Source organism: Lipophrys pholis, assembly GCF_963383615.2.
Source record: "Lipophrys pholis genome assembly, chromosome: 8".
Taxonomy (NCBI): domain Eukaryota; kingdom Metazoa; phylum Chordata; class Actinopteri; order Blenniiformes; family Blenniidae; genus Lipophrys; species Lipophrys pholis.
The window spans coordinates 25,740,986-25,760,189 of NC_137630.1; the positions used below are offsets into that span (position 1 = coordinate 25,740,986).

Below are 19,204 nucleotides of genomic sequence, written 5' to 3' on the forward strand. Positions count from 1 at the left end.
ACTCATCGTCCTGTGACTGCTACTTCTGCTTCTGCTGGAGGACAAGAGAGCTTTTTTTTTTTTCCCCAGATAGAATTACTGAGGCTCAGTGATTCAGCTCTTCACTGAAATGTGTTTGTTCATCATTATGTGGACTTTGTGCCTTTTTTAAGGTCAGCACCACTTTCTTTTTTCTTTTGAGAATTAAGGCTAATAATCTTTAAACATTACAAAACAAGCACAGTTCACAAAAGATGAATCATTAGTGTTATATTAAGATTATATCTAGTAAACATTGCTTTCTTTATAGTCAGCAGAAATAAAGGTTACTTACATATGTGATTCATTCATTTTTAAAATGTTGACAGTGCGGACTGAGGTTTGTGAAGTGCACGAGAAGGTCTGAAAATGGACCAGACAACCACTGACAGTTGAGCATTGAAACAAAACATAGTCAAATAAAAAAGCAAAAGAAAAAATGTTGTTATAGCTTTACAAATGTATCTTCCCTGTAGTGGTGTGGAACCCTGTCCAGGTTTTCCTGCCTTCAGCCAGTCTTGGATCAGTGCCTCGAGACCCTGAGATGAATAACACATTATGGAGGTGGGGTAGATCGATAGAATGCGTCATTCTGTGTGAAATATTGGCAGAAATATTCAAGTTTTTAAAAATCTTATAATTCCCATGGAGATTGTGTTCGAATGACAGATTATCAGTCCATCAACACAGCAAGACTCAGACAACTACACACACCTACATGCACTTTTAGAGTTAACCTTGTGTATTTGGACTGTAAACTGGATTGCCTAGGGAAAAATGCATGCGTGTACAGGGACAACATGTTCAGACAGGCCACTAAACTCGGACTTGAACTTCACATTCTCAATGTGAAGTGAGGTGTCTGACCACTGCACCACTGTGAAGCCCCACACATCTGGTTTTCCAAGAAAAGAGGGGGCCCAAACTCCCCTGCACCAAACCCGCCCTCAGCATGGTTGATGCAGGGGATTTAGACACATATCACACAGCATAAAGTTCATGATTAAACTTGATGTCTTAATATTAGATAATCACACGTTTCCATTTTATTTATATATATATATTTTACGCACGTGTGGCTCAAAAGATCACTGCATTTTTTTTCATGCAGCACATTTACCCACTTAAAGGTCTTTCAGCCCCTGGAGCAAGTGCAGGTAATGACTGTTTCCTGGCAACAAGGGGCCACGCTTTAAGCTCAAGAGGAAAACCTACGACACAAACAAAACAGACACAACCTCTTCATGGTGCGCTTTTTTAAATGCGTAAACATGGATGATTGCGCACACTGTGCATGTGACATAACTCCCTCCTGCAGAAAGAGAAAACCTCGTATGGATGTGGGAGTAAGTAGCACATTGAGGGAGGGGATCCAGTGCACCTTTCTCTCAATGAAGCTGTCATGCTGAAGTGCTTCAAGCTGCTGCAGTGGAGGTGGGCGCCTGCGCGCGCGCTCAGGAGGAGGATGTGCCGCTTATGTAAAGAAGATAACGGGATTTGCAGCCCGTGCGTGCATCACAACAATACTTTGGGCGTAGTTCTTCGTGGTTTACGCTATGGCAGTATTGCCCAGATTACAACCCTCTGATGTCTCGACATAGAATAAACAGTTCACTTTGCATGCAGGCAGAAAAATGCTCCGCCCGAGGCGGCGCGTGACGCCACAAGTTAATTCTCGGGGTTTGGGCTCCTACTGGTCTCGTGTGAAGGAGGGTTTCCAGCTGAGCCCGCCCTCCCAGGTCTCTGCCTGCCCTGCACCCTCACAACAGGAGCTTTACGCGTAAATGAAACACGGAATAACTAATTACAGCACCCTGCGGAGCTGAACATAGAGGGGGGGTGTGGGTGCGCTTCGACGAAAAGTCGTGATCATGATTTAACCAGATGATTGCCGGGGTGTCGATGGTTTCCTTAAGTGTTCACTGCCGCTGAGTCGCAGAAACAGGGGAGCTGTGACAGCCTGCCGGAGCAAGAGAAGCCAGTCGAGTGTCGCCATGCCAGCCGCGGACGCAGCGCCGGGCACGGCTCCCGCAGCGGCGGCCTCATCCGGCACGCCGCCCGGGGTGCGCTCTGTCAGCGTGCTCTGGTCGTTTGTGAAATGCCTGGGCGCTCTGCTGCCCGTCTACCTGGCTGGATATTATGGCTTCAGCATCAGCGTCGTGCTGTTCGGGCTGATGATCTACATGGGATGGAAACACAGTCGCCTGGAAAAAGTGATGAGGCTCAAGTCTGCAATGTATCTCCTGGAGAACGAGATGGAATTCACCACCGAGAAGGTTTTCAGAGCCAAGAGAGATTTGCCTCCTTGGGTAAGTGAGCATTGGACATCCTCTCCAGGTTCCTTCTCCTCCCACATCGGCCCCTTGTGTTAGTTTGCTCCTCAGCTGCAGCTCAGCCATCACAGCCTGGTCCTTCTCTGGTTATTCTGTGACATCATGTGCATTTTTCTTATTTCTTTTATTTTAGTCTCAATAAAGTAAAAAAAAAAAACGACAACATTTAATGACAGGTCACTATTGCTTCATGCAGTTCAAATTGCAAATGTGCATGAAAACCCTTTTTTCCCCCCAGCATCTTCCTGTATTTAGACATTCCTAATGTGCAGAGCCTGGGGAATTACTCTGAACTGCTGCCACCAAGGAATGTGAATTAACATGCCGGATGAAGTCTTTGCAGTGTGAAGGCAAATACACGTGACAGTGATGTTGAGACGAACTTACATAAAGTAGACAGTAGTTACTGATGTGAACACTGGATAAATGATTTCATCCAGTGTAAGAGATTCCCCTCTAGGGTTTGCTTTTACTTCTGCTTGAGCTACTGTTGACCTTATCTGGCTCCAAAAAACTTGATGACTCATAAACATCCTTCAGAGGAAAGCGGGACCACCATATCTGGATAGAGAGCAAGAGAGACGAAACCGTGTGTCTGTGTGTATGAGTGGGTGTACGTGTGTAGAAATGACCTGGTGTTTGTGTGCATGAGGTTACCAGCTTCCTGAAACTGCCAGTGGCTGAATGAGTCATACTCATACCATCTTTTTTTTTTTATTTTAATATTGTGCAGGTAAATGAATGACTCCATCCTCCTGAAAGTTACTTGTAATAACTGTAGTTTAATCATTGTGCCCCCCAAAACACTACCATAGCAACATGTACACATGTTTAACCCACACTGAAGTCATTTCACACTGTAATCTCATGTTTGAGTTCATGTCTGACCCAGAACTTGTCCACAGGTCAACTTCCCTGATGTGGAAAAAGTGGAGTGGCTTAACAAGGTACGATGATACGTTTGTGCACCTGTATAGTTTCACATGATAAATTCATTATTTCGAAGTGAATCGTCTGTTTTGAACTAATCACACAGCAAAAGAAACAAGTTATTCCAAGATCAAGGATTTGATGATTCCCCTGAGTAGCTGCTGAGTGCATTACATTTAATAGTAAGATAAAGGGAGGCTTTTGTGGACTTTGTATGACCCAGCTCCCATTGCAGCCTCACCGCCAGAGCAGATAATCTAACGGTGTAATTAAGAGTCAGAGAGAGTGGCTCAGATGATATCACAGCTTCTTTGTCTCTGTCAGTACAGTTAGCTCGCATCAGCATAGAGGAAGCGTGGAGATGAATACTAATAAAACGAAATGCCCTACTGGACGGAAAAAAAACCCATAATGAACTGGCTGAGAGAATCACAGATTGTGGGATGGCAATTTGCTGCGCTCATCTCTCACTCGTCCCACGTCTCCCTCTCCTTCAGGCTTTCTGACATGTGATCTGGCTTCTCTCTTACAGCCATAAACAAGCATATGGGAGCCTCAGATTGCACTCACCTTCCATTGTGACGATCAATGAACAATTTGTGTGATGGTAATAAAGCATTGCAAATGAAAAAGCATGCAATAAGTGACATACTCATGGACCGCCAAGTCTGTGACTGTTACATAAATAATATAGAGACTGACTGTACCTGCCTGGAGCTGTAGCCTGTTATAGCATCATTGCTCTCATGAGGAGTTTGGAGGTCACAGGAGTGGTGAACTGTAAGAAAAAAGGACTTGGCACGTCTCTCTTACACCTCACACTGAAATGCAGAAGTTTTCACCAGTGTGAGGCTGTCTGGAGTGAAAAAACCGGACACACTGATTCAATTTACTGCAAAGGAGTAGTGTCAATATGAGCGTAGACGTCGAGACTATCAGTACTAGCAATGACTTTATACAAATTATTATTTTTGCATTTGTGCTTATTGGTTATTATAGGACAAGTCTGACTTTTTACATTCTTAATCACATTATTTGTTTAGACCAGTGATGTCAAACATAAGGGCCTTGGGTCATAACTGTCCTACAAGGGGCTCCAGCCCAACCTGCCATACCACCAAGCAGATTGCAATAATTTCAAAGAAAACATAGATTTTCTTTTTAACAAATTTGTCAAGAGTAGCAGTTACAACACTGAGAGCTGAGCTGAGACATTGGCGCTGCTGCCATGAAAGATCGCTATCAAACTATCTTCAAAGCCGTGCTGGTAGGATGAGTTTGTGAAAAAACCAATAATAAAAATAGTTTGGGGACGTTTCACTGTATTTTGCACCAGAAGGTTTCATTAAAATTATCCTTATGTTGAGATTGTAGTCATTCTCGGTAGTAATTGTTTGTTTTTGTGAAAATATAGACATTTTCATCACGTATACTTCACAACAAAAACATTCTAAATTGAAAGGTTATTATGAGACTATTTTACCTCTCAAAATGAAATTGAGCTGCATTTGGCACCTGAACTAAAATGTGTTTGACTCACCTGGTTTAGACTGTTATGTTATCTTATAGCTCTTCCCCAGAGTTTTGCATATTTTAAGCATCGTAAAAATATGGAATAAATGGTATTTCTTCGTAGATCTTGCAGCAGGCTTGGCCCTTTATAGGCCAGTATCTGGAGAAGCTGCTGGTGGAAACCATTGCTCCTGCCATCCGTGCCTCCAGCATTCATCTACAGACTCTCAGCTTCACCAAGGTCAACATCGGAGACAAGGTACCAAAAGAAAACACAGCAATTTGTTCAAATTATAAATGTGTTACAAGCTGAAAGGAATCGAGCCCAGGCTGGGAGTGTGGATAATAAGCGAGGCAATGTACTAATCCTATTAGTACATCGGTTTCTCACAAGTCTTAGGATTGATGAGTGTAAACTGTAATATTCATGCGCACGTCTTTGCTGATGTGAGTTTTTTAAGTCTCGATCTTTCTTGTTTGCTTTGTCTAATAGCAGCTGCTCTGTTCACAGGCTGTGAAGGTGGTTGGTGTGAAGGCTCACACAGAGCACGATAAGAAACAAGTCATGTTGGACTTGTACCTGAGGTAATAATCACAACTTTTTTCCACCAATGTTTGAATAAAATCATTCACTGTAAGGCTTGGATACAGTATTAAATTGCTGTGAAGTTTCTGATACAAAAGTGTGTCCTCATCTGAAACAGGAGAACTTTGTTTATTTAATGGGATTAGGTAAATAGATTTGTCATAACTGGTTTTAGCAGCGTCTCTTAGTTAAACATTTATCTTTAGATTTACCACCACTTCTCTGTTTACAGCTACGCCGGTGATGTTGAGATCAACGTTGAAATCAAAAAGTACTTCTGTAAAGCCGGTGTGAAGGGAATCCAGGTACGAGAAGAATGTTTTGGATAATTTTACATTTGACTGACTTGTCAATGGTCTGAAAACACATTTTCAAGCTGAACTCGTGTCTTTGCAGCTCCACGGAAAGCTGCGTGTGATTCTTGAGCCTCTGATTGGAGATGTGCCTCTGATAGGAGCCATCACGATGTTCTTCATCCGCAGGCCTGTGCGTGCCTTCACTCTTATATAGCGTCATCAGCCCGTATTTAGTACCTTTAATGCAACTCTGCGATCATGTCTCATCTGTGTAGAAACTGGACATCAACTGGACGGGACTCACCAACCTGCTGGATATCCCTGGACTGAAGTGAGTTTATGTGATGGAGCTCAGTGGAAGCCGCTGAGGTTTCTCCTTGTTAGAATGGTCAGGCTGTTCTAATGTGCAAACAACTATGAATATAAGAGTTTTTATGTTTGTCTTTGGAAGAATCTTTGATTTCATGGTCATGAAAAGGACATTGCTTGCAGAGAAAAATGGAGTTTAAGTGAACTGATACAGGCAGCAGGCCTCAATGTCCCAATTTCTAAAGTATGAGGTTGGTGTGCTTCTCTTGAATTTGTTGTTGTCACGGGATCAATGAAAACACCAAACATAAACTATAGACTGCAAGTCTGATAACCACTTAGCAAAAACCAAAACATTTTGGGGAAATGGTTTACTGTAATAATGCTATTTTTTAGGGAAATTCAATACATTATACACTTTTTAAAATATTTGCATATAATATAGGTTTGGTGTTTCAGCTCAATACGATGCTGATAGATGGCTTTGTGCTTTTGCACGCTCTAGCTTCATTCCTGCCCTTTTAAAAACACAGAAATAAAAAAAGACAGCTCTTGTAATGGAATTTCGCAATTTCTCAAGAGACTAACAAGTCCACTTCTCAAAATAGTTTGAAGCAAAAGCACCATGTTAACTTAGTAAACTTGCATTGCCTGAATACTAAACTTGACCACTTATTTTGCTTTTTAAAAAGAAAAACTTGTTATTAAATATGCTTTTAAGGACATCGAGTTTCAGCATGAGTAAACAAGCTTGTGGCTGAGTTCCATTGATTCGGGGTTGAGACGTCACAATGTATCATAGGAGCAACTGATCCTGTTGTTTTCATGGGATTTGTTTGTTGACAGTGAATCAAACAATGCCAGCCTTATTCTTGTAAATTATTAGAGCCTAACACCGGACTGTATTTTGTTCACCATGTGAAGTTATGAAGCCATAACTTTATATTCAGCTGGCTTAAATGGAACTCACAATATTCTGAATATTCTATATATGTACCATTATATAGAATATGCAGTTGAACTGATGGTCTCACACATATGAAAGGTGCACTTCAGTGTCTCTGTTTTTATGCTGTCTGTTGTACTCTTACATATAATACATGTGATAAAATCCAATTTATGCACTTTATGTCACAAGTGTCATGCTGTTGTTGGATTATCCAAAATACATATACTGTGAGTCATCAGCTCTACCTGTGTCAATACCTTGAGTTTGATGAGATTCTCTTAGATTGTATTTATTCTTCCGAGGACATTTACTAACACGGTTTTCCAGAAAACTGCCCTCATGTTTAGCCAACGCATGCTTTTGCATTGGCTGACTTTCTGGATTTCATGTTGTGTATGTGTCCGGTGCTTCTGGTTGATGGGTGCAATTTACCGATTGCATTGCACAAATAAATGATGGATCTTTGAATAGTTAACATATTGGTGAATCGCGCAGCGCTAAGGGTTAGGGTTAGGATTAGGCAGCGTGATCGACGGATCTTAGCGGAAACAGCGTATCCATCATTTGCACAGCGCAATCGGTAGATGGCGCCCATCATCCAAAGGACCTTCACATATGCATTGACACATGGTCAGCGGTAGTATTCAGCCTCAGTCTGTCTGTACGCACCTTCCCTGTGCATTCCCAACATCATCCTTGCATTCATTTTCAGTGCCATGTCGGACACTATGATAATGGATGCAATAGCCTCCCACCTGGTGCTCCCCAACCGTCTCACTGTTCCCCTGGTGGCCGACCTGCACGTAGCGCAGCTCCGCTCCCCTCTCCCAAGGGTAACTGTCTCCATAATGAATCGCCTTGAGAAAAATGCACCCACACAGACTTGAAGCAGATCTGTCTAAGAGTATAAGATGCAAGCAAAGGCACAACCTTAAAAAAAAGGTCATATAGCAAATTCACATTTGGAAACGTGGATGTAACTTTTGGTGAAGCTGTAAAAGTCGACTAACGCTTGTGTTTCGTTTGCACGTTTTCCCGCACGTGCACGCACATGCCAGGGTGTTGTGCGTATCCACCTGCTGGAGGCCGAGGACCTGACCGCCAAGGATACTGTCATCAAGGGCTTAATTGATGGCAAGTCAGACCCATATGCCGTGCTGCGCGTGGGAACCCAGATCTTCACCTCTCACCACGTGGACAGCAACCTGAACCCGCAGTGGAGGGAGATGTATGAGGTGAGAGGGCTGGAGGTGGAGACAAGACAGAAACCTAACCCTGAACCGGGAGGAAACGCGTGAGACGTATGGCTATACCTTGATATTGAACGGCTGCACCTGCTGCCGGTCTGTGTGGCAAAGTCAGAGCTTTATGTCGGTGTCCTTCAGAGGGCCCGCTCTGAGTCCATAATAGTAAATATGTCACAATTGCTATAGAGATAAACTATTCTGTGGAGATTTTATCAACTTCTGTGGTAACAGGAAGCTGCTGTTTCCGAGATAAGCTGATCATACGAAAACTGCCTGCAGAGGAACACATTTATCTTCTCTCTCTCAGTTGACACGTTTGTGCTGATCGCTGTATATTAAAATATCTGCATCTACCTTTCACAGTAGTGAAAAGTTCTTGCCATCGTGATTCTGTTTGCATGCGATTGTGTTATTATGTCACGTGTGGCTGTATCTATATTTGTATATTGGTTGTGTGTATTATATTGGTTGTGTGTATTGTGTATTTGTCCATTTATGTGTGTGTGTCAGGTGATTGTCCATGAAGTACCTGGTCAGGAGTTGGAAGTGGAAGTATTTGACAAAGACCCCGACCAGGATGACTTCCTGGGGAGGTAGCTTCATCATTCTCATTCATTTACTGTGTTTCCGTGTGCTTCTCATGTCATCACCACGACCGCTTCCCTCAACGCGGGACCATGATTCAGTTGTAAATTTGAACACAGACTCGTTTACCGAAGGCTTCAGTGGATGTGTGTGTGTTTTCTCTTTGTACTCGTATTTCTTTCAGGGTCAAAGTCGATCTTGATATTGTGAAGAAAGCCAGAATTGTGGATGATGTGAGTACCAACCATTTTTTTTGTCTCTCAGATCTCAAATAACACCTGACAATGAATACAGTTATTACATTATCCGGCTCTTAGAAATGTCTCATTAGCGTGTGACTTCAGAGGCACCATGTGCCTCCTCGTGATCTGCTCTGGTCTTCCTGTAAGTTAGCGAGAAATCAACTCGGATGAGAGAATTGTGTGTTTAATCGACAATCGTTTTTTTTTCTACACAGTGGTTCAATCTGAGGGACGTCCCATCTGGCAGCGTCCACCTCCGGCTGGAGTGGCTCTCTCTGCTGTCCTCTGCTGACAGACTGAGCGAGGTGAGGCTCCTGCACATACCGATCCCGCTGGATTTCATGTTTAAGTCACTCAGCAGTGAGTTTTGACCGGGCTTATAGAGAATTAAGAATATTGTTATAATATTATTGATATGGTAGTTTCATAATATGTGTTATTATAGTCATTTTACTTCAGGGGCCACATACAGTGCAGTTTTGAGCTCAACTGGGTCAGACCATCACGTTATAATATATGAATAACAATAGCTCTAAATCTCAACACAATATTTATGTATTATTAAGAAGTTCACATCTAATGAACTATATACTTTTACAACACATGACAAACCTGTAATCTGAATAAAATATACTGCAAATTCAACATTATTATACCTCAGTTCACCGTGTGAAGTGTGAATTTTTATTACTAAATAAACATGTTCAAAGGCATAAAATATTTGGTCACATGCAGCTGGAACTCAGAAATATAGTAGATTAGTTGAGATTATGAACCCAATAACTTGTCAAATCCCATAAATTATCTTTAATGTAGACACATTTCTACATTTGCGTAGTAATCCTGATTACCTGAACCAATTAGTCACATAATACAACGTCAAGTGGAAAGAAAATAAGTTATACCCCTGGTGGTCAAATACATACATTGCAGGCACTGTCATAATTTTTCACAGCTGGAAAATGTCATCTTGGCCATTTGTTTGATGCCCCTGGTTTAGAGAAACACACCATGCGAGATTTCAGGCAAAGCTGTGCTTCGGTTGCAAATTTCTTAGGGTTCTGGATGATTTTCTCTTTTACCAGGTGATTCAGAAGAACCAGAACTTGACCAGTAAGACGGCTGATCCACCATCTGCAGCCATCCTGGCCATCTACCTTGATCAAGCCCATGACCTGCCTGTAAGTCTGTCGATATAGTGAATTGTTGGGGTATTTATTCAGTTTTCATCTGGTAACCACAATGTCGAATTCAAAATATTGCAGATGAGAAAAGGAAACAAGGACCCGAGCCCAGTGGTGCAGATTTCCATTCAAGATACGACTAAAGAGAGCAAAGTAAGAGGAAAATTATTTCTTTAATTTGGAGCCAATATACTATTTTGTCATGACTGATCTGCTCTTTCCTCTGCAGACTTGTTACGGGACCAACAACCCGGTGTGGGAGGATGCTTTCACCTTTTTCATTCAAGATCCACGCAAACAAGATATCGACATTCAGGTAAATCATCTCTTTTGGAAAATGAACTCCTTGGTTAAAATCGGTGAAATGATTTGTCATCTTTTTTTTTAAAGAATGAGGTTGGACTGAAACAGCATTTTCTCGCCTGAAATTTGCCTTTGTTGCAGCTATTCATGGCAGCTTTCTGTTCATGTCCTCAGGTGAAAGACGACGACCGGGCTTTATCTCTGGGCAGTCTGTCGATCCCTCTCTCCCGTCTGATGGCCACGGCTGAACTCACCATGGATCAGTGGTTCCAGCTGGAGAACTCCGGTTTAGCCAGTCGCATCTACGTCAAAATTGTCCTGAGGGTTCGTGTTTCACTCGTGCGCTGAGACTTCCCATTGTTAAATAATGATAACTTTGGTCACGTATTTTCTTTTTTTACTTCATTCCCTTGTAGGTTTTGTGGCTGAGCGAAGATGCCACTCCGACCACCCCCTCCCCTCGGCCGTTAGCCTCCGGGTCTGGGGGGGGTCCAGGTGGGATCACAGCTGAGCTGAACCCTTTGGGGCCTGGCGGGCTGAGTAAACCTCTTCCATCACGGCCGCAGCACACCACACCCGACCCGGAGTTTGGAACCGAGGTAAAAAAAAAGATAAAACAAACACAGTGGAGCAGCAGCAGACATCCCCACTTACACTCACTAAAATAACATCTGCCGCGCTCTCTCTGCCTGCAGGGAGTGTTACGAGTCCATCTGGTGGAGGCCCAGAACCTCATCGCTAAAGATAACTTCATGGGGGGGATGGTGAAGGGGAAGAGCGACCCCTACGTGAAGATGCGTGTGGCTGGCATGACTTTCCGGAGTCACACCATCAAAGAAAACCTCAATCCCGTGTGGAACGAGCTGTACGAGGTGGTGCCACATTAAGCCTGAGACGTTACGTCTTCCATCTTAATCTGATGAGATTTGAGGTTTCAGATTGAATTCAACTGTTCGTTTCTGTGATTCAGGTGATTCTGACTCAGCTTCCGGGTCAAGAGATCCAGTTTGAGTTATTCGATAAAGACATTGATCAGGATGACTTCCTTGGAAGGTGGGCCTTCACATAATCGATCAAACTTTCACAATATTTCTGACTTCAACAAGAATGCAGAATATTACTTTTGCACTCTCTTGCAGGTTCAAGCTTAGCCTGAGGGACATCATCAGTGCACAGTTCATTGATACGGTCTGTGACACAGTAGAAATAGAGTTTAAATGCTTGAGTTTGTGATGTTAACAGAAAATGTTTGTTGTTTTTAGTGGTACACCCTAAATGATGTGAAGTCTGGTCGGGTTCACCTGGTGATGGAGTGGTTGGCCAGGGTCTCCGAACTCCCCCGACTGGAGCAGGTTAGATAATAATTCTTCATCAATTTTGCATGTATTAACACATTATAACCAAAAAGATGAATAAAAAAAATAAGTCGTGATAAATAACTCTTAAAAGTTGTGACTGTCCAATCCTTTATCGGATAAAACAAACATCAAAACGGAGCTGTGATAACGTCCATATTTTGATGTTTTCAGCTTGTTCTGGTTATTTTAAAATTAGTTTTAATTGTGTACGAAGAACTTCTCTTTTTCTACAGAACAGATCCTTTTGTTCAAGTCTATCTTGATGTAAAATCCTAATTTCACATCATAAAAAGAGGCATTTGTCACATGTAACCATGTTTTTCACGAGGATACAATAACAGTGATTGTATTCCCGCGGTTTGTTAAACTCCGTCTGCTAATGTCTTGACATTAATGTCATCTCAGCTTTCTGCAGCCTGTTTTCACAGAACAAGGATCGCTTTGTTCTTCGGGCTCGGAGGCATTTTTTTTAATAAACTGAAAAGCGCTCTGTTATTGCAGCGAGGGTTTCAACGGTGTTGCGAGTGTGTAGGTAGTGAGTAAAACTTCACGGATAATAACTAACATATTGGAGCAGATGCTGCCTCTGCACATCACTGTGCTTCTTTCTAATGTGAAACAAATTGCCACAGTCGTTTTATTGCTCAGTAACTAAAAGTTTATTTCTTATCTCGCTTTGTATTGTGTTCCAACTTTTCCCTCCTCCTCCTCCAGATCCTCCTGTACCAGTCCCAGCAGTCATACCAGAACAAGGTTGTTCCCTCCACCGCGGTGCTGTTTGTATATGTGGAGCGAGCACACGGACTGCCGGTGAGGCCACGTCCACGAGTGGCTGGGGTTGTTGTTGTGGAGCACATTCAAAGCATCAGAGACTCTGTCCTGGCCTGCATGTTGACTCTGACAAACTCTTAAAACTACAAAAACAACGTTATTTATTTATTTTTTCCACACTAAAGTACTTACATTGTTCTTATTTATTGGCTACGGATGAATTCTTTTTTTGTTGGAGTCGTAAGCATCAGTGATGCTACAGTGAAAGACAGTGACGTCACCTGCTTACATGTGATGCGGAATTAGCTTTAAAGGCTTAATGTGAGAGTGAGCTTTCCGAAAGGAAATTGAACGTGAATGAAGTGCAGTCATGATAGGATGTATTTTTGAATGGAGCAAATTAAATATTTGTACAATTGAGCAGAAAATGAGGTTAAAGTTACTGGACACTGTATTTTACACCTGGATGCATAGTTATAAGTAACAATTACAGATTATATTCTATCATTTTAAATGGCATTCTGTAGAAATTACACTTATACTTCTTTAAACATTTTTAGCAGTTCAGCTTCTGTATATAAATATTACAACAAATGGTGAGATTTTTGCTGATATAATGATATGTACTGATTTGTACTAAAATGAATCAATGTTAAGATTAGCTCTGAATAGAATGCTTTAAATCCACAGAAGTAATTTCCCCTCGTGGACCCATAAAGTATGCTTTCTTTCTTTCTTTCTTTCCTAAAAACTGGAAATTTGGAGTTGTCGTTTCGAGATCTAAAATGAGCTTTCCAACACTATTTTATTGCATTACGCACCACTTTTTAGTTTAGTAATGGAGCTGCTTGTTGACAGTATTAAATCCTGTCTAATATTTGTTGCGAAAAGTAAATTTTGTTGTTCACAGTTTTATTTTTTTTGCTATTTAAGTTGAAGAAGAATGGAAAGGAGCCCAAAGCTGGTGCAGAAATCCTCCTCAAAGGTGTTTCACACAAAACAAAGGTAAACTAAGGATGTTAACACTAAAGAGTAAATAAAAACAAACAACCTTTTATTTTTTAAGGTAGGATTTATTTGATTGCTTCTTTCCTTAGATTTGTGAGCGGTCCACATCCCCACGATGGGATGAAGCCTTCCATTTTTTGGTTCGTGACCCCAGAGATGAGACGCTTACAGTCAAGGTGACACTCTTTTTTTTCTTTTTAATATTTATCTAAACTGCGTCGCTGTAAATCAGATCAGTTCATAACATTGAAATAGTTAATTAAGTGTGTCCAATTTTCTGTCAAAGTGTGACACAAAGTGAAGCAGTTTGTTTTTCCGTGCAGCTCTCCCACAGCTGGGGCCAGTCTCTCGGGACCTTGACCCTTCCTCTGAGGGAGGTGCTGCTTGAGCCGGGCTTGGTGGTCGACCGCTGGCTGGGGCTGGACGGCGCTCTGCCAGAGAGCCAGATACTGCTGAGGGCCAACCTCAAGGTACTGCGAACATGCTGCATGTGTTGCTTCCATGCCGAGATGAGTATGTGTCATATACTCACTTTGCTTCAATAGTTATTGAAGCAGCTATTTTCCCAAAGACATACTTGCTTCTGTGGTGCTTTGCTTTTTTTTTTTTTGGTCACTCCAGTTTCACATTTACACGAAATTACATCTGGCAGCAGTGACGGATCGTCATAAGCAAGAGGATGTAGGGATAGACAGGATGTGACTAAATGAGAACAGACATCAAAATGGAGGGTGCACATTTAGAGAAAGCAAAACACTAGACTGCTGGTAAAAAAACACACACACACACACACACACACACGCACACGCACACGCACACGCACACGCACACGCACACGCACACGCACACGCACACGCACACGCACACACACACACACACACACACACACACACACACACACACACACACACACACACACACATAATAACACATCGACCATCTGACCTGAAATGCTCAAAGTCGATGTGTTTGATTTTCTGCATTTTGTTTCTTATTTTGTAAAAAAAAAGAAAAAGAAAAAAGAAATATGGTTAGCGGCAGAAGTACATGTAAGTATGTACAATATGTTGTCTTAAAGTATTGTATTATAATTCTTTATTGTATTATAATGCTCTAACAAAATAACAAAGCTAAAAGATAAAGCACTACTACAACACTAGAAACTGTGCTCATTAGCAACATGCAAGGTTCACTTTTACTGCAGTTTTCATGAGGATGTAACAAAGTAATTATTCACACAGGTGCTTCAAGGTATTTTAACCTTTAATAATGGCTGTTGTTGTGTTGTTGTGGGTAGCACACAGCATAAACATATTTATACATAAACAGCCTCTGCTGTTGGGCCATAGCAGATGTTTCATAAATGTCTGCCCCGGTGTGAAGCAAGGGACTATGTCACCAAGAGGAAGTTGGTCAAATTGGCTGTGTACCGGACGAGCAACACTGCGAGGCAGCCGACTGATGTCCCGTTTTGATTTGCGCCTGCTGCAGCTCTTGGACACTCAGCTGGCGTTGTGTCGTCGGGATGGAGGCGTCGACGCCAACGGAGATGAATTCATGCCCAGATGGGATCCTTCCCATCTCGACCTCAGACACAGAAGCACTTTCGCCATGTGAGTCCTATACATTAGAATCAATGCATCCATTGTTAAGGCCACGCCGGCGCCGTGAAGACAGTACTTATGTCACAGTTTCCTCGGCTACTGTTCTGTTCAATAAGCACAACAACAAAAATAAGTACATGATTTACCTTGTTATGAAAGTAAATACGCAGGGGTTTTTTTCCTTCTCTTTGTTTTAGCGCTGGTGAAAACCCAAACTCGGTTGGCCAGGTGAAGCTCTCCATCGGCTACTCCACCGAAGAAAGCAGACTCTACATCACTGTTTACTCCTGCAGGTTCATATATGACACGTATTTCTCTTTTATCGTTGTCGTGGTCCCTGGAACCGGCTTTAAAAGTTGTTAACTGTGACGTCTGCACACAACCACAGAGCCCTGGCGGCTTGCTCAAAAGACGGCGCAGACCCGTACGTTACCTTCATCCTGCTGCCGGACAAGAAGGCGTCCAGCAAGAGGAGAACGGCCACGAAGAAGCGAGACCTGAACCCCGAATTCAACGAGAGGTGGGACTGACGGGCCGACGATGGTTTAAGAGGAGCGAGAATATGAAATGACCTCCTCCTCTCCGTTTGTCTTTTCATCTGCAGGTTTGACTTTGACTTTACTCTGGAAGAGTCCACGCAGAGAAGACTGGATCTGTCTGTGAAGAACAGCGTGTCTTTTATGAGCAGGGAGAGGGAGCTCATTGGAAAGGTATTTACTGATATCTATAATATTCAATCAGACGTTGCCCTTCTTTGGTGGCATTAAAACTTTTCTAGAGCGACCGTCACGAGGCTCTTTTGCCGTTTCTTCTGTTTTAGCTGCAGCTGGACCTAGACCAGGTCGACATCAAGGCTGGAATCACACAATGGTAACAATCTAAACTCAGCAGATTAGCGTTGCGATGAAATTGACAGTTTGTTTCAGACAAATGTAATAAAGTATTCTTTTTCATTTCTCCAGGTTCGATTTGGTAGCAGAGACCAACTAGAAGATCGGACGCCCCATCTTCGGTACTATATAACGTAGACGTTGCTTCTGTGGTCTGTGATTTTCGTGTGTGTGTATTCAGCTTAAATGAGAAGTTTTGCCATCACTGCAGAAAAAAAAAAAAAGTGACCCCGTCTGCTGCACAAAAAAAAATAAAACACCGTCCATCAGTATTTACAAAGAGAACTTCACACGTAGCTTTCCATTCGTGACGTGTTCTTTGTGCTGGATTCATTCTGTCCTGGACGGACATTTTGGCTGAGTAGATATTTGATATTAACGCAACTATGTTGCACGACAAAGATTATATGTGTTTCAAAGCATGTAAAAGTCCTCTTTTTAATTTTATTTAAAATAAAAAAAAGGGCTTATGCTGTGGTTAAATATCCTGTTGTGTGACTACGTCATCCAACACGACTGAAAGAGATTCCTGTTGAGTTTTATTTTTTACAGTCTCCAAACAAATCCCCAAATTACTTTGTTTATATACATTTATATTATTGCCTTAAGTATTACGAAACTGTGCACAGTGGTCAGTGTTTATGAAATGTGTTCCAGATGAAGTTTTATATGTTTTAACCAGAGCTTTCTGAATGTTACTTTTATAAACCAGAGTATTACAAACCTTACACCCGCACATTGCCACTTGAAAACAGAGGTATGAAACTGTAAGCAGAGTCTAGATCACTGTGCTTTTATGAAGAGAAAACTTTGTACATAGAAAAGAAAACCAAAAGAAAACCCTGTACCGCTGGTGTTTTGACACCCAAAGCTTCACTGTGCTTTTACGTGTTCGTGGCGCTAAATGCAAAAAGGTTGATGCGGTCGGCCATGTTTGATTTGTTTTGCAAGGAAAAAACTGTTACAAGATGCAGTACTGTGCAAAGGTCACAGAAATTATGAAGAGAGCTTTAGAATATAATGTGTTGAATGTGATAAAAAAGATATCAATGTTTGACTTTCCAATTATTTCTTCAAAACAGAAATTAACATTTGTTGTGACTACTTTTCCTGAAAAACTGCGATAAGAAAATGAGTACATGTGAAATTTAAATCTAATTGGATACCACGCAGTAGAGTAGTGGTTATCCTTCTCTCCTCACACTGACAAGAGCTCTGGTTTGAGGGCCGATATGTTTTCCCTTTCTCCAGAAACCACTATTTTCTCCCCAAATCCCAGACCCTGGATAAGATAAGTATTAAAAAAATATGATTGTAGGACGCTTCTGATGATGTTGCATGGAGAATAAAAACATTTTGTCCACACTTGCTTCAAAGGTTTTGCACAGTACTGTAGATGAGTGATGGGAGAACATACATTTACCACTATCACCCACACAATATTGTGGTAATGCAAAAAGAAATAGTTGACTGCCAGATCTGAAGAAAGAAGCTTCTGTGCTCTGTCATAATTTCAACATTTCATCTTGTACCTGCTGAAAATTGTTGATTAAAGTTTGCACTTGAATCGAAAACAAGTTTTGCTGTTTGGTTTGGGGTTTTGTTTTGTTTGTTTCTTAGCGGTAGTCTGTCGTTACAATATTTCGCCACCAGGGTGCGACAAATCGCTGATAGACCCTATGACATCCAGCTGTACGGACGCTCAGAGCTTACAGATGTGAATGGGGGCGTGGTCAACTCGACTGACGGGCCCGTGGGCCGATGAGAGGCGCGCTCTGCCTAGTGTGGGGGCGGGGCCGGCGGAGAAAACCTGCGCTCTGAGTGGAGACTCAAACAGCAGCGAGCTTAATCAGGATCACACAACAATAATGAATGGAAACACGTCGGAGCCAAGAAAGTTGAGCAGCGACTCAAAGTAACTGTCGGTCTTCATCTGAAAGTTATCTGCCGCACCGGGGGAATCTGCTGTGAGGAATGGATTGGCCAGACAAATTAGAAACCGCTCTCTGGAAGAGAAAGCAGCAGGACTTTGATAGTAACTTCTGAATATTTTTTCAAGTTTTGAAAGGGATTCACTGTAAATCCGTGATAAAAGGTAAATGGCATTTTGGGACAGTAATATGAGACTTTGCCAGCTTCTTTTATATACCTCGCTTTGGAGAAGTGCCTTTTTGGATTAAACTGGTGGGATTACTTTTTTTTGTTGTCGTTGTTTTCATTTGGATTAACTCCACTAAAATAAACTGAGGGATTGGCAAAGAGGATCTATCTGCTCTGAGGTAAAATGGGTAATATAGAAAGTGTGGATGGCCAGTCGGAGATGAAGCATCACATCATGCCTCTGAAAGTGCCCATGCCTGACCCCACCGAGCTGGAGGAGAAATTTGCCATTGTTTTGGTAAGTAATGATTTCCTTTACAACTTTACAACTTTATTTTTTTCTTCATTCTGGCTTCATTCACTCATTTTTGTTTCCTGAAAATTGCCCCTTAAACACTTCAACATAGACATCAAATCAGAGGCACATTTTCTGCGCCTTTGTTTCCGAAGTGTGTGTTTGTGTGTATATTTACATTGTCCATTATGGGGGCTCTCTGATATCTGTAATGAGCCGACCTGTGCCGGCCCGCCCCTCATTCTGCCCGCTGCCCCCCTTTTCCTGCGGTTCTTTTGTCTCTTCTAAAGTCCGACAACGTTTGGCTGAAATGGCAAATCCTGCGCGCAGCATGCTGAGGGTCCTGGGTGGGTGGGGGGGTGGTGGGCGGGGTGGGGATAGAGGATAGGAGGAGGGACGCTCATATAGACATACTGTATATACTGAGGGATTTTTTTTTTTTTAAATTTTCAGCTGCAGGCAAATCATCTGAAAACAACATTTTCTGAATTCCCCCAAAACTCCCACGCACACCCGATCAAACCTCCCCTCCCTCTTCCCTCCCCTCCCCTCCCGGCTGAGCTCCTCGGAAAAAGGAGCGCCCACTTTTACCCGGTCCGGGTGACATAGTGGGGCTGTCATCTCACCATCAACAACAAAACAGAAACAAACAAACAAACAAACAAAACACACACATTTGTAGAG

The 19,204-nt window shown here is 42.2% G+C and overlaps 2 protein-coding genes across 9 annotated transcripts in view; both read left to right on the plus strand.

Moving 5' to 3' along the window:
- Positions 1-1,717: 1,717 nt before the first annotated feature.
- Positions 1,718-17,695, plus strand: esyt1a (extended synaptotagmin-like protein 1a). Of its 2 annotated transcripts, XM_080470143.1 has the most exons (32): positions 1,718-2,327; positions 3,257-3,298; positions 4,918-5,052; positions 5,305-5,378; positions 5,612-5,684; positions 5,776-5,865; positions 5,951-6,006; positions 7,646-7,766; positions 7,992-8,168; positions 8,691-8,773; positions 8,950-8,998; positions 9,223-9,312; positions 10,093-10,188; positions 10,273-10,344; positions 10,421-10,507; positions 10,669-10,818; positions 10,911-11,093; positions 11,190-11,366; positions 11,465-11,547; positions 11,634-11,682; positions 11,757-11,846; positions 12,567-12,662; positions 13,557-13,628; positions 13,721-13,807; positions 13,955-14,101; positions 15,123-15,244; positions 15,433-15,528; positions 15,624-15,755; positions 15,840-15,945; positions 16,056-16,105; positions 16,198-16,247; positions 17,377-17,695. In XM_080470143.1, the coding sequence occupies exons 1-31, from the start codon at positions 2,013-2,015 to the stop codon at positions 16,223-16,225; spliced, it is 3,228 nt and encodes a 1,075-aa protein (XP_080326269.1). In that variant the 5' UTR covers positions 1,718-2,012; the 3' UTR covers positions 16,226-16,247; positions 17,377-17,695. The 2 variants fall into 2 exon arrangements, with proteins under 2 accessions (XP_080326269.1, XP_080326268.1); XM_080470142.1 differs by having other exon boundaries at positions 16,198-17,695.
- A 265-nt stretch (positions 17,696-17,960) lies between these two features.
- fmnl3 (formin-like 3) overlaps positions 17,961-19,204 on the plus strand; it is a 33,069-nt gene continuing 31,825 nt past the window's right edge. For all 7 annotated transcript variants that reach the window (XM_080469469.1, XM_080469470.1, XM_080469472.1 and 4 more), the window contains exon 1: positions 17,961-18,523. In XM_080469469.1, the coding sequence (XP_080325595.1) occupies positions 18,410-18,523 (114 nt within the window). In that variant the 5' untranslated portion in view covers positions 17,961-18,409. The remainder of the gene's footprint in view (positions 18,524-19,204) is intronic.

Bases quoted from the DNA above. Each gene is read 5' to 3' on its own strand.
- esyt1a (XM_080470142.1), top strand. From the start codon at position 2,013: ATGCCAGCCGCGGACGCAGCGCCGGGCACGGCTCCCGCAGCGGCGGCC. The intron at 7,767-7,991 runs GTAACTGTCTCC...CGCACATGCCAG, and splicing joins TCCGCTCCCCTCTCCCAAGG to GGTGTTGTGCGTATCCACCT. The intron at 11,367-11,464 runs GTGGTGCCACAT...TCTGTGATTCAG, and splicing joins TGTGGAACGAGCTGTACGAG to GTGATTCTGACTCAGCTTCC.